Source organism: Talaromyces stipitatus, genomic scaffold (assembly GCF_000003125.1).
Source record: "Talaromyces stipitatus ATCC 10500 scf_1105507295541 genomic scaffold, whole genome shotgun sequence".
Classification (NCBI taxonomy): domain Eukaryota; kingdom Fungi; phylum Ascomycota; class Eurotiomycetes; order Eurotiales; family Trichocomaceae; genus Talaromyces; species Talaromyces stipitatus.
In genome coordinates, this window is record NW_002990115.1 from 2,960,123 (window position 1) to 2,982,326 (window position 22,204).

Below are 22,204 nucleotides of genomic sequence, written 5' to 3' on the forward strand. Positions count from 1 at the left end.
AAATTATATAAGGCACCTGGCTAGCCTTCGTGCTGAGATTTTGATATACAGATATTCAAGGAATCAATTCCCGAATTCCTCAAGATGAAGTCTTCGATTATTGTTATTTCTTCTTTAGCCCATTTCGCTGTCTCTCAGACAGCGGATTGGGGTCAGTGTGGTGGCACAAACTGGAGTGGAGATACCACTTGCAATGCAGGCTGGTACTGCTCGTATCAAAACCAGTGGTATAGCCAGTGCGTTCCACAGTCAAGCCCTTCTTCCTCAGCAACAACTCTATCCACTGTCATATCCTCATCGACATCCTCCATCAGCACTACCAGTCCAGCAGGTAGTAGCTCCTCTGGTTCTGCCAGCTCTTTCCCCAGCACTAGCGGAACCCAGTTTGTGATTGATGGTAAAAAGGGGTACTTTGCCGGCACCAATTCGTACTGGCTTCCCTTTCTCACAAACAATGCCGATGTTGATTTGGTCATGGGCCATTTGCAGCAGTCGGGCCTCAAGGTATTGCGGGTTTGGGGCTTCAACGACGTTAACTCTATGCCCAGCTCTGGCACGGTTTGGTTTCAGCTTCTTTCAAATGGTCAGCAGACGATCAATACAGGCCCTGATGGGTTGCAGCGTCTGGATTATGTTGTGAAGTCTGCTGAAGCTCATGGTATCAAGCTGATTATCAACTTTGTGAATAATTGGAATGACTACGGTGGTATGAATGCATATGTGAAGAATTACGGAGGCAACCAAACCGGATGGTATACAAATGACGCAGCTCAAGCCGCCTATAAGACGTATATTAAGACGGTTATCAGTAGTTACATTGGCTCCTCTGCCATATTTGCTTGGGAATTGGCCAATGAGCCCCGCTGCAATGGATGTAGCACCGACATCATCTACAATTGGGCTCAATCAACAAGCCAGTATATCAAGTCACTTGAGCCGAATCGCATGGTGTGCATTGGCGACGGTAAATTTTATACTCAGTCCTAAAAATTTGTCCACTGGTGTATCTTAACTAATTTTGATTCTCTTTGTAGAAGGCATGGGTCTGAAGGTTGGCTCGGATGGTAGCTATCCTTTTGGATATTCCGAAGGAAATGATTTCGAAAGAACGTTGACTATTCCCACCATCGATCTTGGAACTATTCACCTCTACCCAAGTCAATGTCAGTTAAGACTCTCTTCCTCTCAAAAAATTGTAAAGGGCTGACGCATCACAATAGGGAGTGAGACGGATTCATGGGGCTCCTCCTGGCTTACAGCCCACGGCCAAGCCTGCAAAAACGCTGGGAAGCCATGCCTTCTCGAAGAGTATGGATCCACAAGCCACTGCCGCTCTGAGGCTCCCTGGCAATCAACCGCTGTAAGTTCCGTTGGTGCGGATCTATTCTGGCAATGGGGCGATGCTTTGAGCACCGGGCAGTCTCCAAACGATGAGTATAGCATATTCTACGGTAGTAGTGACTACACTTGCTTGGTAACAGATCACGTCAGCGCAATCAACTCGTCTTAACTAGGTCTCATATGTTGTGAAGCAAGATTCAGGCAATATTGTGATACTGATCTCATTGTCTGCTCTCGCTGCGCCCGAGAAACGGAAAACGTTGGACTAAGTATACCTAGGTAAATGGGTATAGAGTGCCCCAGCTGATGAGATGGTTATATTACTGCAATTGATCCATATTGTACTGGACACCGCTGCTCACCTAGGTAGTTAGTGCATCACGAACTTTGAAGGTCTTTTTGGTACCACTATCATGTCTTTGACCCTATAGTGTGTCGAGCTTAAAGTTTTTGTAGAAATGATGTTTAACCCTGGGTCTAAATGCCTCGATCTAAAGATATACTTTCGTTGTATAAGAAAGTGTATATTGAATGAAGAGGTTTAAGATTAATCTGAAAGACTGAACATAGTTAGGGCTAGGGCTAGGGCTTGCGGTATCTTAAATAACAAGTGAAAAGGTTAACTTAGGTAACTCTTTTATGGACACAGATTTTCATCCACCACATTGACAAATGATTCTATTCAGGTTAATTTGATCTATGGTATTCCATTAAACCTATATCCCATTAAATTAATTACTGCGCTGATTTAATCGGACTGATACAACATAAGTTAAGTTAGTTGAAAGAGCTGCAGATCGTCGTAGAGTGAGACTCAAACGCTCATAATTCTGAGCTTGCTTCGCACTAGCACATTATAATACATGTACATAATATGAGGATGTGTCCCTTCATTGTATACAACGTCGAGCGAAGAACTTGGTCTCTAGACATAGGCCGATTGCCCCGCGTTTTCGACTCGCGCGCTGCGGAATCAACTGAGTTCGGTAATGGTAGTACTCATATCTTCTCCTCTGCAGTTTCAGGATTTTGAGAATATAAGCTTAAAAGAGAGCCTCAATCCCAATCGTCGTCATCGTCTTCCTCCTTCTCAGGAGCCCGATTCCTATCGTCGTCGGAATCGTCTTGCTTCCTGAGTCGCAGATCTCCTTCCTTGATCGCACCCAGATCCACAAGAACCTTTTCTAGATCTGTGCTAATGTCAGCATATGATTATCTTCCTGTCGAAAGAAGAACAGACCTTCGACCTTCGTCCTCACGCCCTTTAGCTCCCTTAACGTCACATACTGCCGCCGAATCTCTCCATCCTTATAAACCAATATCGTAGGAGTGTTGCGATCCGGATATCCTTCTATACACATATCGCCTCTGATTTCACAAAACTTGATTTCGCCGTATTTGGGTGCTAGCTGTCTCCATATCTCGCTCAGTACGCGGGATTCTGTGTTTCCTCCAGTTGACGAGGTTAAATTGACCAGAACAAAGGCATCTGCAGAAGCCTCTGTGACTTCCTTGGCGTAGTCTGTTTTTTGTAGAGGGTAGACTTGGTTGTAGACGCTTGCTTTCTGGAGGGTGGATATTTCAGCCATGCGCTTTTTTCTGGTTGATATTCAACATCAGTACCCTCCTGGAAAAAACAGTTTACTTGATCATCGCACCTATATTGTTCCAAAAATCCCTCATCTTCTTCATCTTCAAGAGCATCGAGCTCGTCTAAGTCTTTGTCCTCGAGTCGGTTTTCGTGAGCCCGTCGCTGAGCTTCGAGAATAGCTTCTTCAATGATCGGTGTCGGCGACGGAGGCTTCTCAGGTATAATTCCGTGTTTTCGAAGGATATCATTCCTGTGATCGTTGTACGTTAGACTTGATACTCTTGTCGATGAATGCGAAGCATACATACCACTCAGTATCCGCCTCGGGATTATCCACCGGGACATTCACAGGCATATCCATAATGAATAAAGGTTCTCGATCAATTACTAGGATTAAAAAAGTAGACCGTCTCTTAAACCAAGCTCATCTGTTCAATTCTTAGAATGTTGCCTGACGTTGAAGTTAATGTTCATGCTGCCACCACTACGCCGCATGTTTGCATTGTTTGGCAAGTCCCGTGTTTGGTGCCCACACAAGGAGTCTCGGAAGGACACCTGGAGATAGATCCAGTGTACTACTAGTGGGTTGCAGCAACAACAACAACCGCCTCCTTGTCAATTCACACGATTCCCTCAATTGACCGTCAACGCAAGACTCTGCATCTCGTCTACTCCACGCACACCCGTACTCTCAATCGAATCCTTTCCCGGAGAATGCAGGCGCGGTAGGCCTGGTTACACCGCCCCCTCCACAACCCAATACTCCTTTCGCGAAATTATACGACTCACAATTCCGATATAGCTGGATAGAGCTGTTTACGATCGATAATTTACCTTGCGGTATTAATACACGCAAGCCAAAATGACTTATATGAAGAAGGACGAAGATGCGGATCAAGCTATGATCAAGCTTGATCGCACCACTGTTTTCCAAGAAGGTAAGTCTGGATGTCGACCAACAGCTCCGGCTGCTAGTTAGCTAGATATACTTATATCTGACGACACATACAGCAAGATTGTTCAATTCATCACCGATCTCTCCGCGAAGATGTCGCACCCTACTCACAAAGCTCGCCGTCCTCCTATTCACCGGCGAGAAATTCCCATCCGACGAGGCCACAACTCTCTTCTTCGGCATTTCCAAGCTGTTTCAGAATAAAGATCCCTCTTTACGTCAGATGGTATATCTAATTCTTAAGGAACTCGCAACTACAGCCCAAGATGTTATCATGTCAACGAGTATTATCATGAAAGATACTGCGGTTGGAAGCGACGTTGTTTACCGAGCCAACGCCATCCGTGGATTGTGCCGTATCATTGATGTAAGCTTGAAGTTGGGTTTGTGTTAAGATTTACTCTCTAACGCTCGTCGACCAGGCTACTACCGTCCAAGGTATCGAACGATTGATCAAGACCGCCATTGTTGACAAAACACCTTCCGTTTCTTCAGCTGCTTTAGTGTCCTCATACCACTTGCTTCCGATTGCGCGTGATGTTGTTCGACGATGGCAGAGCGAGACACAAGAAGCTGCTTCCGCATCAAAGACGTCGACTGGATTTCTCGGTTTCTCGTCTAGCCAGAGTCATGCTATCTCGCAGACCAACTACATGACACAATATCATGCCATTGGTCTTCTGTATCAGATGCGGTCTCATGACAGGATGGCATTGGTGAAGATGGTTCAACAGTATTCAGCGGCCGGTGCGGTCAAGAGTCCAGCTGCTGTGATCTTACTTGTGCGTCTTGCGGCGAAACTTGCAGAGGAAGACCCGGGTCTGAGGAAACCAATGATGCAATTGCTTGATGGCTGGCTCCGACACAAGCACGACATGGTTAACTTTGAGGCCGCTAAGGCTATCTGTGACATGAAGGACGTGACCGATGCAGAGGCCACGCAAGCTGTCCATGTTTTGCAATTGTTCCTTTCGTCTCCGCGCGCCATTACCAAATTCGCCGCAATCAGAATCTTGCACAGCTTCGCTTCATTCAAGCCACATGTTGTCAACCAATGCAATCCGGATATCGAATCGCTCATCTCTAACAGTAACCGTTCGATCGCCACATTCGCCATTACTACGTTACTCAAGACTGGAAACGAAGCCAGCGTTGATCGTCTCATGAAGCAGATCTCTGGATTCATGGCAGATATCACAGACGAGTTCAAGATCACCATTGTGGAAGCAATCAGAACGTTATGCTTGAAGTTCCCTAGCAAGCAGGCTAGCATGCTCACTTTCCTTAGCGGAATCCTGCGCGACGAAGGTGGTTATGAATTCAAGCGTAGTGTTGTTGAAAGCATGTTTGATCTTATCAAGTTTGTTCCAGGCAGCAAAGAAGATGGTAAGTTTTGTTGCGGATATATTGAACTTAAGAACATTGAGTACTGACAATAATAGCTCTTGCACATCTCTGCGAGTTCATTGAGGACTGCGAATTCACCAAGCTATCTGTCCGAATTCTTCATCTACTTGGCGTGGAAGGTCCCAAGACTCCTCAACCCACAAAATACATTCGGTATATCTATAACCGTGTCGTCCTCGAAAACGCTGTTGTTCGTGCCGCCGCTGTTACCGCACTCGCCAAGTTTGGTGTTGGCCAGCAAGATCCGGAGGTGAAGCGTAGTGTTTCCGTACTGCTCACTAGATGCCTTGATGACACAGATGATGAAGTGCGAGATCGCGCGGCACTTAATCTTCGTTTAATGCAAGAGGAGGATGAAGTTGCCAATCGTTTTGTCAAGAATGGTTCGTATCCTGATATATCGTCGTGGTTGAAAATTTACTAACTCTGCCAGATTCTATGTACTCGCTTTCCACATTCGAACACCAACTGGTTATGTATGTCACTGCTACGGATAAGGAAGCCTTCTCAGTGGCCTTTGACGTTTCATCTATTCCTGTGGTCTCTCATGAGCAAGCACTTGCCGAAGAAAGAACCAAGAAGCTTACATCAGCAACGCCCACTCTCAAAGCACCCTCAACGGCTCCGACAAAGGCCAAGGCCAATGGTGCTGTGGAGGGCGCAGCTGCTGTCGCTGCTACCCAGAAATATGCCGAACAGCTCATGCAAATCCCAGAGCTCAAGGAGTACGGCACACTCCTCAAATCTTCCAATGTGGTCGAGCTCACCGAGAGCGAGACCGAATACGTTGTCTCTGCAGTCAAACATATTTTCAAGGAGCATATTGTCTTGCAATATGACCTTAAGAACACATTACCAGACACTGTTCTAGAAGATGTGACGGTAGTAGCGACACCGACTGATGACGAGGATGACTTGGAGGAAGATTTCATTGTACCATGCCCGAAACTGCCTACAAACGAACCTGGTATTGTCTACGTAGCATTCAAGAAGACCGGTGGAGAGCACAGTTTCCCTACGATGTCGTTTACGAACAATCTCAAATTCACCAGCAAGGAGGTCGACCCAACCACTGGCGAGCCTGAGGACACCGGTTATGAAGATGAATACCAAGTCGAAGATCTCGACCTTACAGGCAGTGACTATGTCATTCCTGCTTTTGCCGGAAGTTTTGACCATGTCTGGGAACAGACTGGTGCCAACGGCGAGGAAGCTAGCGAGACATTCCAACTCAGCAATGTTAAGAGTATTGCCGGTAAGATTCAATCCTATTGACTTGTTTATTACCCTCCTACTAATCGGGACATAGATGCAACCGAACAACTTATCGCAGCCCTATCCCTTCAACCCCTCGAAGGCACAGACGTCGCCCTCAGTAACACCACACATACACTCAAACTATACGGCAAAACAGTCTCGGGCGGCCGCGTGGCCGGACTCGTCAAAATGGCTTTCTCGGCTCGAACAGGTGTTACGACAAAGGTTACTATCCGATCAGAGGAGGAAGGATTCGCAGCTGCTATTGTCACATCGGTTAGTTAGATGAGAAGAATGTTCCCTTTTTCCGTATCCATTTTTTTCTTGTTATAGGAAAAGCATATATTCTTTCTCTCCTTTTTAGCCATTTGTTCGTTTTGTCCTTATATCGTCTCTTTACTTTTTATTAAAAAGGGAATTGAGAGGTTGAGGTTTGTTCTATGTTAGGATTGGGTGATGATTATGAATTTGTTTTTCTGGTTGGGGTAGTAGATAATTGTTCTGTTCTCCCCCTCCCTTTTGCATTAGGGTTGTAGATAATAATATTACTTACCTTTATCCTTCTAAACAACCTTGGAAGAGACGAACCTACCTAGTAGCGATTAATCTACTCGTCGAGCAGTGTTTTAATAATATATACTTGATATAACTACGTTCCTAATATATACAACTTGGAAGAAATAATGGGTATAAACTCGCTCAATCAAAATAATACGTCCCAACATCAAACTCCTCCGTCTCCTCAGATACCCTTAAATCATTTCCTCGCTCCTCAGCCCTCTCCAATAGCGCGTCGTCAAGATCTGGATACTCGCCGTACATGGTATGAAACCCCACAGCTCTAAGATACGGCAATTTCGAATCCAACAAATCGATAAGAGACTGAATCTCAAAATCGAATCTTTCGCCGGTGTGGGTATGCCCAAGTTCAAGGACTTCGAGGGCTAACTCTGTGCATTGGTATGCGATCATTGAGAAGAACATATCCTGCACCAAATCGCCGGGGATACTGAGGAAGACTAGATTCGGTAAAAACGCTGGAATCAGATGGATACATTCCGGTTGTAGGCCGCGGTTATAAGTTGATATTGTGAGTCGTTTGAGTTTGGTGCCTAGTTGTGGATTGCTTAGTATAGCGGTCATGACTTCGAGGGATAAGGTGAGGCAGTTTTTGAGGCAGAGTTGGGTTATGTTTTCGGGCCAGTGGAAGGTATCCATTGATGAAGTTTCGATTGTGCCGCTAAGTTGGAGCGTTGTTAGGTTTGGTGGCCATTTGGGGTATTCTGTGTGTTTGGAGAATGGTTCATGGGTGATTCGCATCGACGCTGGGGAGCGGAAAGTGATGAGGCGTTTCATGGAGCGGATGGATTTAATTATGCTTTCGAAGGAGAGCGGTTCATGTACCAAAGAGAGGTCTAGGTATCGCAGGTTTGTGCATTTTGATAATGGGGATAGACAGTTGACTCTATGTCGTAGTTAGCATAATTAAGCAAGAACTTCGACTTGATGTCACTTACGAAAACCCCGCTGCTGGTGCAATAAACACCTCCAAATTCTCCCTAACCCGTCCAATCAACCTAGCTGTCATACTATTCGAACTATGATGCACCAATCGACTCAAATTCAACCGTCGCACCAACCCTCCCAGATCCTTATAATCCTTGCTCGTCTTCGGCAGCCCGGCCGGAGGGCACAAGACGTCTGTAAACTTTCGATATGCATTCCCTTTTTCCAGCCGCGGGCGTGAATACAAGAACGATAACGCTACGGAGTACCATTGGTGCGATACTAGACAAATGTTGTATAACGTTCGTTGACGTTCTTGTCCACGCAAACTGCGATCGAGTCTGGAGACGATTTGGAGGATGATTTCGGTGGGGATGTAGATTGGTTCTGTTCTGGTGGTCGACAACATGCCTGGTATGATTTTCATGGTTCCTCCATTATAATACTACCCATGTCGGAGATGAGTATGCGACTGTCCAGGGATGAAAGGAGTGTTGATGATGAGAAGTGGTTCATCATTGTTGATGGGTTAAAAAAAAGATGCGGGGATGATGTCAGGTAACAGTCAGTTGTTATGCAGACGCTAGTATTTATGCATGTATTGATACCGGAACAATACAATATATCAATACGTTTCCAGAGTAGAAAACATCAACAACTACCAGCCCCAATATATCGACCACTAGACAATCAACTCCACAATCTTTTTACCTATTCCCACAGCTGCTGCTAGAGCTTAGGCAGATAATATGGCACTATGCCCTCGATAATGCAACAGCAGGGCGCCTCATCCACGCCACAGTCGCCTACCACAATGTAACAACATAACACTATTGCTGGCGCGCCGAACCGGGAAGTCTTGCGATAAACATGCAAACTGCGAGGGAAAGGAGAAGGTTCATGAAGACAAGAGCCCTCACAAAACATGAAACTCGGACTCTTTCACGCTTCGCCATGGTTTCCGAAGCCAGAGACAGAACATACCGAAACCGCCATGCTGAATTTTACTCTGTCTTGTCGTGAATCACGCAACATAGTCGTTGAGAGGGATCCCAAATTACTCGGAGTTTACGAAAATCAATGGGAACTGAATACTAAGCGCCGATTTGTGCGCTGCTCCCCAGCTACAGATATGCCTATGATTCCTTGTGTATATACCAGTCCCGAATGGTGTTTCCCTTTGAAACCCTGACAAGCTCCGATGTTTTCTACAAGAGAGACTTGGGGTATGAGAAAGATTTTTTTCTTGAAGACCCGAAAATTTTCACTGAATTTCGTGATTGAATTTCTGCCTGGGAAAATGTGGCTTTCTACTACGTCGGCTGTCCACCGCTCATTTTGAACCCGCCAACATAAGATGTTGACACCGACACTTGGCCGTATATTGAAGATCTTGAAGGGGACTACCACCTTTGCTCTTCTGGAAAAGAATCGTCCCAGACCCGCCGGTTCAAATCATGACAGTATACGGTCTATGGACTTGGTACCGTACTCTCGATCCCTGAAACGGTTCGTTGCATGGCCGCATCCGGAATCCTGGGCTGACCTGCGAGGGGAGGCCATCGTTATCGACGACGTCAATGACATCTCATTCCCAAAAATGCCCAAGCATGTTACGTAAATGGCTTATTAAAGATACGAATGTACACAACAGCCTGTTTCTGGATAGCGACGGGCACTGGGCAGTTAAAGCGAAGCCGCTGGAACGGGTTGGATCGTTCGTTCCACCCCACTGGGTAGCACGATGGAAAAAAGAAGCCTGTTCAAGCTACTCGAAGATCGACCCGATTAAGCACGCAACGGAGATTGGTACAAGGTGTGCCTGAGATGGGAACACACATACGACTACCTGAAGATTCATTTGGACAAGAATTGAACATGATATTGTTGCAAATAAATCAATAAAACCCCAAATCTCATCCATACATCCATGGCATGGCTCAAAGAAGAGAACATATGGTATATAAAAGGTAAATTGTTGGTATAAAAAAAGCCAGCCACCATCATCATGAAGGTATCGAAAAGAAAAAGACTCCCACGCCATATCCGTTTGCTGACTTGATTTCTTCATTGCATTGTCACACTCTCACCCGGAAGCATTGACTTGGTGTCGCAGCCACAGGCTGAATAGACAAAGTAAGCATGGACTCGTGATATCAAATAGAATAATAAGGTATAACGGCAATGAATTGCCGGCAGTCATAGTATGAACATGACCGGAAGAATTGAAAGAGAATTAATGGGTTGGCATATCATGTGATATGCTTTCAGAAAAAAATGTAAGATAAAGGGTTCTTTGGCTGAAGAAGCAAAGAAGATGAGAAGAATCAGCTTATTCTTCTAGCACATTGCTTAGAAAGCAGCAAGCAAAGCAGCGAATGACCCAGCAACGAGAGCGGCAGAAACACTGCCTGCCAATGGCACGGCGGCACCGGTTGACAAGGGCACCTTAGGCCCAGTGGTCGAGGCGCTACCGGTTGAGGTAGGAGAAACAACGCTGCTAGAAGGCGAGCGCACAGGCGTGGAAGAAGGCGACGCAACAGGAGTCGAGACTGGTTTGCTAGAAGCAGTAACGGTGGAAGCGTGGATAACAGTCTGAGTGATGGTGTGGGTGGTGGTGATGGTCGAGGTATCCTGGGCGCTTGCGAACGAGGAGACAGCCAAGAAGAGGCCAGCAGCAGCGACGGAGAACTTCATGTTGATGGTTTTGTGTAGAGCGACAAGCGCGTATGTACTGAATTGGGGGTATCGAATATAGATGTTATATGTTCAGCGAGATGATCGCGCGGTCGACGTGTTAACCGTAGGATGCCAGGCGACGAGGGGTACACAAAAGGAGATAGATATGAGCGACCGACTCGGATTTTGGATGGTTGGACAAGTTTCGGATTGCGACAGGCGGATAGTGCGAGTCGGCAAACAAGAAGGTATGTCCGTTGGAAGTATATTCTTTCGGAATATGTCCAGTTGATGGTTGGAAGAGAGTGGTGATGAGCTCAGCTCGAACGTTTTTTGATCAAAAGAGTGACTGCGCCGAGTAGGCCTTGGTTGACGCTATACTTGCAAGGAACGTTGTGGGAGGGAAGGAGGAGAGGAGGGAGCGTGACAGGGGAAATGCGCCTCTTATTAGCCATCCAGGCCCGGGCTAGCCAGATTAGTTAGTCCGATTCACCCCGCGTAAGAAGGCAAAGAATCTACATAGTAAGCATGAAATCTGAACCTCAATTGAGAAGAGACCAGGCCAAACAGGGCCATATCCATGTGGGTTCTCCCGGGTGGATCATAGATCCCTACGGAGTTCTTCGTTCATTGGGCCACGAAGCGATGAAGAAATTTTCTTCCTTGTCATTTTTCTCGTGATTCATCACGTCTTGACGTAAGATGCATACCAATCAATGGACGGTGGCCAGTTGTTCGGACTCTTTCTACTGGCCCTGGAATAGCCTCTTTGATTTCTCAAGCCCGAAAATAAACAAGGCGCGCCAATTGTTTCGGGTCGACATCGGAAAACAAATCTTGCGACACCAGCTGTATCATCGCGTCAAGCCCCTTCTAGGAGGAAGCGCCATGTTTGAATCACCAGAATGTGGTCTGCCAGGGGCAACCAAGTCAAGAGAGAGAGTTCCAGGGCCTCAGAGAAAAAAAAGATACTAATGGCGCCCTCGGGGAATAGCTGACTCCGATTGGCTGCCAGCGGAAATTGGTGCCTTAGCGTGGCGCGTTCCTGGGCCAGGCTCTTTTAGGCTTCCACTAGCATCTCACATGACTGTCTGTACGTCTATTACCGATAGTTACCGACACTGCCTGCGTTACATTCTGTTACTTACGCGTATTACGTATTATTTTGCATAGTATGTATTGTATGATTGCTTTCCGAATGAGGGATAGCCGTCCCCTCGGCGGCATCCAGTTTGTTCTGACTCTCTCATACATGGGAGCTCAACAGTCAACACACCAACTTCACAGCTGTTCTTGTCTATCTAGAGCTGTACAGCATGGTCACGATCGACAGTACCGGTAATATTACTATGCAACTTTCTAGGAATGGTAAGCAGTTGCGCAGAAGTTCAATACGAGCATGCCAACTTGGAACTACTACTTGATTTGTTGAACAACCGACGATCCTGCTTCAACGAGAAGCAGCATTATTCCAGACTGAACAGCAACAGAGCCGTGAGGACGCCGTCAGTATGATGAGACTATAGCGGACAGCTTAGTTTTGTTACAAAAAATCGGTGCTTCTATACTCCCGTCAATCACTTCATGGCTCGCTTCCATCTCGCTCAGAAAAGATTGTTAATGATATCAGCACGACTAACTAATGTTCAAGGTGGCTATTTGATCCAGCACATGCGATTATGACGCAGAGAAGACAGATAAGCTGTCATGCAATCTAGTCTTGCAACCATTCTCCTTTGACGGTATGCTCTCTCTTGACTTTTAGATCTATATCCATACCATCAACAGAGTCCTGGCTCGCTATTCATTTCTTTCCGTATCTAATTGCCGGGATACGAATCTTTATTGAAATTACCACTCAATTTCGCCAAACTTGTCAATCACAAGCTCCTATCCAATATATACAATCTCACAACTCGAAGCTATCACCGCCTACCACTGCTCTCCTTCGTCGTCAAGATTAGATATGAATTGTGATCGAGGCAAGAAAAGGAAAAAAAAAAAAAAGAAAAAGAAAAACACACACACACACACACACAAAAAAGTAGCCATGGGATAGACTACATCGACAGAAAAAGTGACCAGTTTCCAGGTCCTAGTCTGACCCCAATACGCTTGTATAATATAATGTACACTTGATTATTTTCCTAGCTATATACCCTCATCGTAACCCCGTCAGTGTCCCATTTCATCGTCGTCCTTGGGATTCTCGAGGAAGGATAATCGGGTTTGCGTGGGCTCGGCGCCAGGCTTCGTGGTAGGGACCTTCGGTCCGGATGATGCTACCGATAGACATGAACATTCTATAATCCAGAAGTTAGTATTTCAAGTTCCATAACTTTCAAGCGACAAACAAGTGATGGAAAGAATGATAAACCCATACCCGAAAGTCGCTCCGGAACCTAGCATGAACTTTCCCAAAGTGCGCATAACACCATTGGGTCCAGCACCATATTGGAAGATAGAAACGGCTCCTAGTATAACCTCCAGTCAGACAAATCCATCTCGTTGTGTGCCATAGCAATCGCATACCGCCGATGAAGCCCATAATCATGCCGACAGCTAGGAAGAAAAGAGTCGGTATCAGTTTGGCTCAATTGATTCGAAATAAGTAAAGCTTAACATACAAGTTCCCATTAAAGCTCCCATTTTCACTAAGAGACGCAAAGGTTAGCATGACAAGCGCAATCATCGCATGTATAGTTCATCTGGGCTCACTCTTCTCAAAAGTAGAAGGGCCATGGGCCTGGGGCGGACCGGCGACGACAGGCATATTGAATAAAATTTTCACTTCGAGAAAATGACCTTGAACAGAGTAAATAGAAAGTAGCGGTTACTGCTGAGGCGCAAAGATTCTCGATGATCGTATGTTTCCTTGGTCGCCAACACCTTCTTGCATGGCGGTATGTCATGGCAATATCTCTACATACGCTATACCGTATACGGAAAGCATGTGATCTGTGCGGCAGCGCTGGCTCTCTGATTGGCTGGAACGTTAGCACACGTGACCTGGCCGATGCAACGGACAGAGGATGGGGGAACGTGAGGCGAGATACTCCGTCCAGTGAATCAACTATCCCGCTTTTCTGGTCTTGAGACCTCTCTCTGAGGCGAAAACCACCCCCGCGAGTCGATCTATGGATCTCTATCTTGTCATCTACTACTGATTAAAGTCGACATCTGCACCACACGTAATCTCGCATACTTCAGAAAGCTGGCTGAAGGCGTGTCCGGCGTCCTATCTGGTGGCCGACCGTCTCTGGCCCTCCTGAGTCGATCCTACGTACTTTGCGGAGATAATAACCGACCCAAAACTCGGGAAAACGCAATAACCAATTCGGATATCCCACAGATTTGAATATACGTCTTGCACAGAAATCGGCGGTTGCATTCACTCAGGTATTTCTTTCTTACTGGGCCGGTGGTGGATTCTCGAAATCATGATATCTGTCCGGCATTTCTTAGTCGCGAATATGTGCTAAGTCAGCAGTTACTCTCCCGAACAGATAACGAACTCGCGTTCTTCCCCGACACATAGTTTCATCTCATATACACCTTACGATCCTAATGTTGGTCACATTAGCGTCTCTGCGTCAATTTGCATATTTTTACATGAGATAATATCGTTGGCCGGCTTTTGTTTAACGCGCGTCTTGCCATCACCTTCAACTCACACTACCGTTAATTATCCCTTCTCCTCATGACTGCTGTTGCTTCGCCGCCTAGCGTGCAATCGGGGCCTCGTCTAGGATGGTATTCTTCTGGTAACGGAGGACAGGCGGCTCTTGGCTCAATGAACACCGACGACGTGTCCCGTATGTTTATGCCGCGAAAGAGTGTGCAAAGATCCAATTCTTCTTCATCGCTATCGTCGAACGCTTCGACGTCATCGACAAATACTGTGTCGCATATCAGTAATGGTACATCCACGAACGGCGAATCAGCTACGTGGTCGTCCAAAAGGAAAGCCGGTCGTGGCTTGTGGCCTGCCACAAAATCTGAGCCAGTTTCTGGCATAACAAATGTGAGGTCTCAGCCGGTATCAGCATCCACGTCAACAAACGGTGGTCCCACGGCTTCATCTGCCATGTCCGCTATCCACCAACCGTCGCCTGTGCCGTCGCAACATATGATTCAGTCACCTCAGCAGAATGGCTTGTCCGCTGCCTCTGGCATGCAGGGTTCATCAGACCCGCCTGCCATTCTCACACTTGTCCCTTTGAACGGCACATTTGAGAAGAAACATATCACTGTGCCTTATATGCCCGAAGTGCTTCGCATTGGTCGCCAGACGAATGCAAAGACTATTCCTACGCCTGTCAATGGATACTTTGATTCAAAGGTTCTATCACGACAACATGCCGAGATTTGGGCCGATCGAAGGGGAAAGATCTGGATTCGTGATATAAAGTCGTCGAACGGAACATTCGTCAATGGCCAACGCTTGTCTCCTGAAAGTCGAGAATCCGAACCGCACGAGCTTCGGGAAAATGACGCGCTGGATCTTGGTATCGACATTGTGAGCGAGGATCAGAAATCCATTGTTCATCACAAGGTCTCGGCAAAAGTTGAATATGCCGGAATATATAACACAGGACCGAATATCTTCGACTTGAACTTTGGCGATATCGATCCCACCTCTGGCGGAGGTCTCTTACCCTCACCGTTGAGTCAACCTGTCGTGCACCTGCGCGGCCGAGCAAGTTCTTCACTAAGCAACCGCAGCGTGCAAAGTGCAGCAAGCAGTCAGATGAGCGCATTGCATCAACAACGGCAGATGAACTATTGGATTTCACCCATCACGATCGAACATGTTGTCAAACGGCTTACTGTAAGTGTCTATCTTCTAGGTAGGAGTTATTTACACTAACTGGTTTAGACCGAAATCAAACAAGCGAAGCAGCAAGCTTTAGACCTTCGCCAAACAGACGAATTCTTGCAGACGCTCATTTCATCAGACGGTTCTGATAAGGATAAACTCAATCATAAACTTGAGAACAACCACAGACAGATGAATGGGCGAGCGAAGATGTCTCGTATTGATCCACTTAGATTCTCGGAACCTCCTGCCCCGCCTCCCCAGCAACCATTACCTGAAAAACCAGATGTCGCTCGTCGATCGGCCCCGGATCCGCTTACAGGTAGTTTGAAGCGGTCAGACACGGAGAAACCTTCAAAGGATAGTGCATCAAAATCTCCAGTGTCGACAGAGTCCAGTCAGATTCTTTCTTTGATCGAGGCATTGTCGCTCACCAAGAAGGAGCTAGAAGCCCAGAACAGTCGTGTAAAGGAATTGGAAGAACTTCTCCGACAGGAAAGATCAGCCCGTGAAAATGCAGAAGAATCACGAAAACAAGAAGCTGCTGAGCATCCAACCGAGCCTAAACCCAATGAGCAGCGTGAAGATGTCGAGCCAGACGTTTCGCAGGTTGACGAAGCTACAAAGACTCTGGATGCCCCCAGTACTGAGGCTGAGGTCGTAGAATCCAAGAGCCTGGAAGATCCCGTTCTTGATGCGCAAACCCAAAAGCTGCAACAACAACTCGATAATATGGTCACAGAATTGGCAGAGATGAAACAACAAGTTGAAACATTCAAGCAACGTGCCGAGAAAGCAGAAGGCGAAACCGTTGAAGTGCGCAAGACTCTTGCCGAAATGATTGAAACGATCCGACAAGAACGCGAACTTGCCGCCCAAACAAAGGAGTCTGCTCTTACAGATGAAGAAGTCGATGCTGCCGTCACCGATTTGCGTGGTATTGGCAAATCAGAGGAGAAAGAAAACCGCGCAACCCACAAGCAACCCTCTCCGCACAAAATCAAAGAGTTAGAGCATGCAGTAACATCATTGACGCAACAACGAAAACCGAATATGCTCGAGCACTCGGGTCCGTACGCGTCAATGGTTGGAGTGGTCCTTCTCGGAATCGGATTGATGGCATACCTTAACGGCTGGCAAAAGATCGAGAGATAATTTCCTTTCGATACCATGACTACAACGAGCCGAGCCAGAGCTTGTATAAAAATGACTTGAACTATGACTTGGAATAATTATGGGTTTGCAATGCATTTGCGAAGGGAGAATTAGAATCATTATCTTTTCTTTATACTCCTCGTGTTTTGTTTTTGTTGGTTGTCTGTTAAATATCCATATTGATTGCATTGCTCAATAAAGTTTGTTTTCATGAGGATATGGACTCAAGGAAATTTTTATCTCTCTTGCGTTCTGGGGTACGGTGTTTTGTTTTCTGTGTTTGCGATTTTTTTTTCCATCATTAGTCCTGTCTTGTCCTTGTCTTTGAAATCATCTCTTTTCTTATTACTCCTACATCCACGAGTTCAGTCAGTGGACCAGTCATTCCCTCTTTTATTTCATGTATTCTTCCTGCATAATATGTATCCTCCGTTCAATACAGATCAAGACGAAGACGAAATATTGAGGAATTGCCACACTCTTCCTTTCATTTGTATCTATTTATTCCACTTGACTAGTTGTATGTATGTACATGACCTTGAACTGATGAATCCATTAGTCTTTCCAACCCAGCCTGAACCTTAGACAAGAGAGAGTCAGTTACTTCATGCTGATAGCAATCTCAACCATATTAACCCATCTCGTCCGCGATTCGGGCGTCTCCCCATCTTCGTCCCGAAAGGCTTTGAGACGTTGTTCTCGAATCCGTTCTCGTCTTCGACGTCTTCGGCGTTGATGTTTGGATTCTTCTTTTCCTTCTCTTTTCTCTTCTGAACTCATCTCCGGATTCTCGTCGGTATTTGTCATTGATACATCTTTTTCCTCTTCTTTCTTTTCATCATCTTGCAACTCCTCTTCAACAATATCATCAACAACACAAACACTCCCCGTCCTAACAACAACCTCATACTCAATCCCTCCGCCACCACCCTTCCCTTCCTCAAACCATCTCCCCACACTCAACGCCCTCTCAATCGCTCTACCCGTAGCCTTGACAAGAACTTTATCCTCTCCAAGTCTCCGTTGACATTTCTCCAATACCTCTCCTCCTTTCCCCCTCCCAGCTGTCTGATTATTGTTATACGAGCGTCGGCTTCCAATAACAGGCCCCATAGCCCTCCGCTCCGCTAATCGTAATAACTTCTCTACCCGTTTCACGGCACTCATGAACGGTGTCTTGGTACCCACGTACACGATTTTCGGGACCCTAGCGCCGGCATAAGGTGATGCCACTGGTGTGCGGGGGATAGGTCTTTTCTCAATGCGGTATTTTTTGTTCTTGATGTTTGAGGGAATGTGGAGAAATTTGGTGTTTGAGTTTTTTTCAAAGGTTAGTGTTGAGAGGGTTGTTTTGGGGGTGGTGCTGCTCGGAGCTGCTGGGGTCGTAGTCGTCATTTTCGTTGCGCGTCGTTGTTGGAGCTGGAGAGGTATAATGTGGTGTATATCATACGCCCAACGGCAGGGATGTTCCACGCCTCTTGGCTGATTCGAAGGTTGTCGCGAGTCAATGGTCGTGATGCGAAAGTTGCATTGGCGCTGTCGCAGGTTGTAGGTCCAGGCTAAAAACTCTCCGACAGCTTGGCAATGTATTTCGACTTGTTCTTTCGTTAGCATGCAATATTATCTCATTTGATTACTCCCAAGTTTTGCTGGAGACATGTGTCATATAGTGACGTGCAGTTGGAATACTGAAGGTGAAGGAAGTTGCGGATATTATTTTGACTGGCCCGAGACGTCTCCTTATCTAATCTTATCTAAACCCTTAAGTTATGTTATCGCACTGTAGCATGCATCAAACATCAACAGCAATGATCTTTTCCAGCATTATAGTAGATTCGACAATAAGTATGATTTAATTGATTTAAGTGAAAAAAGGGACATAAGCCGTAATGATCACTACCCAACCAGCAGATATCGACCTTAACTAACCACCACATACAGACAGCTCAATCTCCAAGGTTCGAATTGAATACATTCTGTACAGACTGAACAAACCATACGTTTCTCCAATCCATAGTTCTCCCCCGGCATCACGATCGCTCGGACTGCTCAACTATTGAAAGCCTAAGCAATGAACTTCCGCAACACAAATCGATCATTCGATCTCTTTCCCTTGCCATCGTTCATACGGCCTTTTCCGCCTCGCTTAACGGCAGAACTGGAACTTGCTGCTGCTGCGGCGTCGCTAGAGCTACTGCCGCTGCCAGACGTAGCGGATCCACTGTCGGTGTTCACATTTTTACCGTTGCCGGAATTTCCCTTGCTGCCGCCGAAACCACCGAAGCCACTCTTGTTGGCATTACCTCCTTTGTTGGCATTGCCTCCATTGTTGGCGTTGTTGGCGTTGTTTCCGTTGTTGGCGTTACTGTTGTTAGCATTGCCTCCGTTGTTGGCGTTGTTTCCGTTGTTGGCGTTACTGTTGTTAGCATTGCCTCCGTTGTTGGCGTTGTTTCCGTTGTTGGTATTACCACCGTTATTGGCATTTCCTCCATTATTGGCGTTGTTTCCGTTGTTAGTATTACCACCGTTATTGGTATTGCCTCCATTGTTCGCGTTACCACCGTTGTTCCCATTGTTGCCATTACCCTGGCCAACAGTAAAGTATCGGCAATCGTCTTGAGCACCTCGTTGGGCAACCTAGCTCCCATTAGTAACATATCCTAGATGGACACATGACATGACTTACTGGCATAAGAACTGGCTGGTGGTTAGAAGAAGAAGACATGGTACAAACACGGTAAACGCCAGCTTTGAGACCGCCAGTAACGGTGGCTTGCAAGAGACCGTTTCCGTTGCCAGCATCATCAATACCCTTGAAGAAGGCAAAGGTTGTCGGGTCAGGGGGGGTAGTAGGGTTGATGTTGCCGCCCAAGTCCTGGATGGTGACGTGAACGTGGCCAATGATTTCGCCCTGAGAGTTAACAGCCTGTGGTGCTGCGTAGTACGTGCTGGTGGCGTTCGTAAAAGCACCAGCTTGGAGATTAGACACCTGCAGTTGGACATTGAACTGCTGATTTGGAGTGAGATCTTGCATGTTCTTGGGGTTCAAGATAACGGTTGAGACCATCTTGTTCTTTGCCGGAATATCACCCATAACTAATGGATGGTGTATTAGTGTATGATCATGCAGAGAGACTATAATGACAACTCACCAATGCCATTGCAAGATCCACCTTGAACCTGAGCACCGTTTGTCAGGGTCTTTCCCTGACAGAAGTTGATGAAGTTGGCGTTGTCCCTAAGAGTAGAGCATTAGCATGTAACTACTAGAAAAGAGGGGGAATGTCACCCACGTAGCAGAAGCTGTTTCTCCATCGGAATTACCGCCGGTTTGCTGGCTACCCTTTTGAACTAGATTGGGGGACAGTGCCAAATTGTTGCCTCCATTGTTGTTTCCTCCATTGTTTCCACCGTTATTTCCGTTGTTTCCCTTGTTTCCTCCATTGAAACCGTTCCCGGCTGCCATTGCGCTTCCGAGGAAGCTGGAAGATAGAGTTAGAGCGAGGAGAAGCTGTTTAGGAAGCATCATGTTGATGAGATTGAGAAAAGTCGTTGAGTTGGTAAATGCGAGGGTAGATGTCCAATGTAGAAGAGTTGGTGAACTTTAGAATATCCGCGATCAACGTGGAAATGTAAAAGAGTTCAAAAAGGCAATGAAGCAAAATTGCAAAGAGTGAAAGAGTGACTTCCAACCAGTATTCGAATCGAAGAAAAAGAGAGTAGCCCAGCACACAGCAACAGAGCCAGCTGTTTGCAAGAAAGTAAGATCGATAAAGAGCAAAGAGTGAATGCGATGATGAGGAGAAGAAAATCTGAGCTCAAATCCGGACAGAAAGAACCCTACTTATGTGCCAAGCCAGTGCACTCTCCCAAAAGAACACTCATCTCGGTTAAGACATACCGTCCAGGAGAGTACTGGGCGTGACTATTCTGAGGATGAGACCGTCGCAGAATAAGCAGATCTCCGCGACCGGGCTGCGAGAGATAGATGGGATTGTGATTAAAGTGGTACCATTGTCGACGCGGAGATATCAATGCGATTGATTCCATGTCTGAGTAGGCGCCAAGGTACACATTGCAGTTTTGGCCTCATATGGAAATGGGTGTATAATACATGCCTAAAGCGGGAAGGCGGGTTGCATTTGGCGGTTGAGACTCGGAGGTGGTCAAACAGGGAGTGCCGCAGGATGGTTTGGACTCTACCCCATTCAATCTGCGGCTCAGGGAGTTGCACTTTATTTTTACCTGTGAAGAACTCTCATTAGCCCGGTGGATCAGATAAAACTTGGTTTGTCCAAACCTGGCATGCCGGTAACCGACTCGTGCCTCAGTAAGTTGTGCGGCGTGGTGCAGCGTGGAGAAGCGCTGAAGATAGCAGCCATGCTGGTCTCACCAGTTGTATCAGTTTGCAATTAGCAACATTCTCGTAAGCTGCCCTAAACTACTTGACGGCAGTGTTCTTCGGAAATATCGGATACGAGCAAAGATAAGCTCGGAGTTGTGATTTTGTGTATATTGTAGAGGAGAAAATAATAAGGAAGGAGAAATGAGGTTCTGTTCTGCCTGGCGGAGATAGCGGCGTCATCCAGGAACAGAGTATCAGATATGGCAGGAGCTACCCACCCTCCTCCCTCTTTGGAAGCACTGCCTAATCCGGTCACTTCTGCTCGGCCATTCTTTCTCTTCTTTTGCATCTACAGCAAGAGCAAAAACTACCATCATCAACTCTCAAGTCTTGGCGACCTGAGAGGTTCTGTGGCTGAAACCTCAGTACGGCTGCTTATACTCTGAGGACTGACGCTGACTTCACGTACTAGTTCTACTGTTTTATAAGTATACGCTCGCCACGGCTAATGCAGGTGTCGATCGATTATATGGCCATGTGCGGATGCAAGACCAGTGTCCTACGAGTGCGAAAGGTATATCACATTCTTCGACATGGACTCATTGAAGAGTACCGTATAGCATACGATATATCACTTAATCCACGGCATCGCTAAGCGTTTCCGAAACATACGTCGTCCGTGCGATTACATGCCTGCAGACGATACGATCATGTCAAGATCTCCGCACCTAAAGCGATTCGCCGAGATGTTCGTGGCGGAGTATTCTGAAAGCCGTTCGAGTTAGACAGGATGGGATTCTCATGTGACACGAACTTCAACACTACTGCTGGAGCGAATCCGATGGTAACGCGTTCAGCGATATGGTGACTATCTACCATTTGGGGCGCTTGCTGTCTGTCATCAACACAGACCAGGGAAAGGTAGCACAGTATGTGATGTAGCACTCTCTCAGTCTCTCGGTCTCTCAGTCTCTCAGTCTCACTCACTCTCTCTCTCTTTCTGTCTCTGTGCTCCGTACTTATTACAGGGTTTGTGCCTCTGACCTCATGGTACCGATGTCGCTGCTTCGAACTTTCCACTGCCCGGCGGGATCTGAATACGTATATCGCACTGGCCAACTTACGATCATGGACGTTATTAAAGTTTAG

General features: G+C 46.5%; 9 protein-coding genes across 9 annotated transcripts, besides 3 other annotated features; 3 read left to right on the top strand and 6 right to left on the bottom strand.

The window, feature by feature from the left end:
* Nucleotides 1-84: 84 nt before the first annotated feature.
* Nucleotides 85-1,510, top strand: TSTA_034260 (endo-1,4-beta-mannosidase, putative; the record flags this gene model as incomplete). The annotated part of the gene is made up of 3 exons (XM_002480576.1): nt 85-964; nt 1,035-1,163; nt 1,221-1,510. 3 exons carry the CDS (start codon nt 85-87, stop codon nt 1,508-1,510), a joined length of 1,299 nt encoding a protein of 432 aa, XP_002480621.1.
* Nucleotides 1,511-2,094: 584 nt separating this feature from the next.
* On the bottom strand, nt 2,095-3,389 carry TSTA_034270 (Phosducin family protein). Its single transcript, XM_002480577.1, has 4 exons — nt 3,241-3,389; nt 3,000-3,182; nt 2,582-2,940; nt 2,095-2,531 (listed from the first exon to the last, which is right to left on the bottom strand). The coding sequence occupies exons 1-4, from the start codon at nt 3,291-3,293 to the stop codon at nt 2,398-2,400; spliced, it is 729 nt and encodes a 242-aa protein (XP_002480622.1). The 5' UTR covers nt 3,294-3,389; the 3' UTR covers nt 2,095-2,397.
* A 405-nt stretch (nt 3,390-3,794) lies between these two features.
* Nucleotides 3,795-7,116, top strand: TSTA_034280 (Coatomer subunit gamma, putative; the record flags this gene model as incomplete). Its single annotated transcript, XM_002480578.1, has 6 exons — nt 3,795-3,870; nt 3,944-4,254; nt 4,310-5,273; nt 5,330-5,677; nt 5,728-6,549; nt 6,604-7,116. 6 exons carry the CDS (start codon nt 3,795-3,797, stop codon nt 6,834-6,836), a joined length of 2,754 nt encoding a protein of 917 aa, XP_002480623.1. The 3' UTR covers nt 6,837-7,116.
* Nucleotides 7,117-7,180: 64 nt separating this feature from the next.
* On the bottom strand, nt 7,181-8,583 carry TSTA_034290 (F-box domain protein). Its single transcript, XM_002480579.1, has 2 exons — nt 8,069-8,583; nt 7,181-8,016 (listed from the first exon to the last, which is right to left on the bottom strand). Exons 1-2 carry the CDS (start codon nt 8,482-8,484, stop codon nt 7,251-7,253), a joined length of 1,182 nt encoding a protein of 393 aa, XP_002480624.1. The 5' UTR covers nt 8,485-8,583; the 3' UTR covers nt 7,181-7,250.
* Nucleotides 8,584-10,019: 1,436 nt separating this feature from the next.
* On the bottom strand, nt 10,020-11,422 carry TSTA_034300 (uncharacterized protein; the record flags this gene model as incomplete). The annotated part of the gene is made up of 2 exons (XM_002480580.1): nt 10,020-10,791; nt 11,352-11,422. 2 exons carry the CDS (start codon nt 11,420-11,422, stop codon nt 10,410-10,412), a joined length of 453 nt encoding a protein of 150 aa, XP_002480625.1. The 3' UTR covers nt 10,020-10,409.
* A 1,002-nt stretch (nt 11,423-12,424) lies between these two features.
* TSTA_034310 (mitochondrial genome maintenance protein Mgr2, putative) lies at nt 12,425-13,594 on the bottom strand. The gene is made up of 5 exons (XM_002480581.1): nt 13,455-13,594; nt 13,364-13,390; nt 13,269-13,298; nt 13,120-13,210; nt 12,425-13,039 (listed from the first exon to the last, which is right to left on the bottom strand). Exons 1-5 carry the CDS (start codon nt 13,507-13,509, stop codon nt 12,925-12,927), a joined length of 318 nt encoding a protein of 105 aa, XP_002480626.1. The 5' UTR covers nt 13,510-13,594; the 3' UTR covers nt 12,425-12,924.
* Nucleotides 12,721-12,754: a microsatellite.
* Nucleotides 12,755-12,775: a microsatellite.
* Nucleotides 13,595-14,436: 842 nt separating the features above from the next.
* TSTA_034320 (cytoplasm to vacuole targeting Vps64, putative) lies at nt 14,437-17,281 on the top strand (the record flags this gene model as incomplete). The annotated part of the gene is made up of 2 exons (XM_002480582.1): nt 14,437-15,567; nt 15,616-17,281. 2 exons carry the CDS (start codon nt 14,437-14,439, stop codon nt 16,708-16,710), a joined length of 2,226 nt encoding a protein of 741 aa, XP_002480627.1. The 3' UTR covers nt 16,711-17,281.
* TSTA_034330 (uncharacterized protein) lies at nt 17,104-18,105 on the bottom strand (the record flags this gene model as incomplete). Its single annotated transcript, XM_002480583.1, has 2 exons — nt 17,104-17,194; nt 17,315-18,105. The coding sequence occupies 2 exons, from the start codon at nt 18,103-18,105 to the stop codon at nt 17,104-17,106; spliced, it is 882 nt and encodes a 293-aa protein (XP_002480628.1).
* A 485-nt stretch (nt 18,106-18,590) lies between these two features.
* On the bottom strand, nt 18,591-20,590 carry TSTA_034340 (uncharacterized protein). The gene is made up of 4 exons (XM_002480584.1): nt 20,004-20,590; nt 19,863-19,948; nt 19,397-19,806; nt 18,591-19,347 (listed from the first exon to the last, which is right to left on the bottom strand). Exons 1-4 carry the CDS (start codon nt 20,237-20,239, stop codon nt 18,775-18,777), a joined length of 1,305 nt encoding a protein of 434 aa, XP_002480629.1. The 5' UTR covers nt 20,240-20,590; the 3' UTR covers nt 18,591-18,774.
* Nucleotides 20,591-21,999: 1,409 nt separating this feature from the next.
* Nucleotides 22,000-22,063: a sequence feature (CT-rich).
* The last annotated feature ends 141 nt before the right edge of the window (nt 22,064-22,204 follow it).

Bases quoted from the DNA above. Each gene is read 5' to 3' on its own strand.
- TSTA_034310 (XM_002480581.1), bottom strand. From the start codon at position 13,509: ATGCCTGTCGTCGCCGGTCCGCCCCAGGCCCATGGCCCTTCTACTTTT. The intron at 13,299-13,363 runs GTATGTTAAGCT...TTTTCTTCCTAG, and splicing joins GGGAGCTTTAATGGGAACTT to CTGTCGGCATGATTATGGGC. The intron at 13,040-13,119 runs GTATGGGTTTAT...TCTGGATTATAG, and splicing joins GGTTCCGGAGCGACTTTCGG to AATGTTCATGTCTATCGGTA.
- TSTA_034290 (XM_002480579.1), bottom strand. From the start codon at position 8,484: ATGAAAATCATACCAGGCATGTTGTCGACCACCAGAACAGAACCAATC. The intron at 8,017-8,068 runs GTAAGTGACATC...ACTACGACATAG, and splicing joins GCACCAGCAGCGGGGTTTTC to AGTCAACTGTCTATCCCCAT.
- TSTA_034340 (XM_002480584.1), bottom strand. From the start codon at position 20,239: ATGATGCTTCCTAAACAGCTTCTCCTCGCTCTAACTCTATCTTCCAGC. The intron at 19,949-20,003 runs GTGGGTGACATT...CTCTACTCTTAG, and splicing joins GGAGAAACAGCTTCTGCTAC to GGACAACGCCAACTTCATCA. The intron at 19,807-19,862 runs GTGAGTTGTCAT...ACCATCCATTAG, and splicing joins TGGATCTTGCAATGGCATTG to TTATGGGTGATATTCCGGCA.
- TSTA_034270 (XM_002480577.1), bottom strand. From the start codon at position 3,293: ATGGATATGCCTGTGAATGTCCCGGTGGATAATCCCGAGGCGGATACT. The intron at 3,183-3,240 runs GTATGTATGCTT...CAACGATCACAG, and splicing joins CCCGAGGCGGATACTGAGTG to GAATGATATCCTTCGAAAAC. The intron at 2,532-2,581 runs GTCTGTTCTTCT...ACATTAGCACAG, and splicing joins CGTGAGGACGAAGGTCGAAG to ATCTAGAAAAGGTTCTTGTG.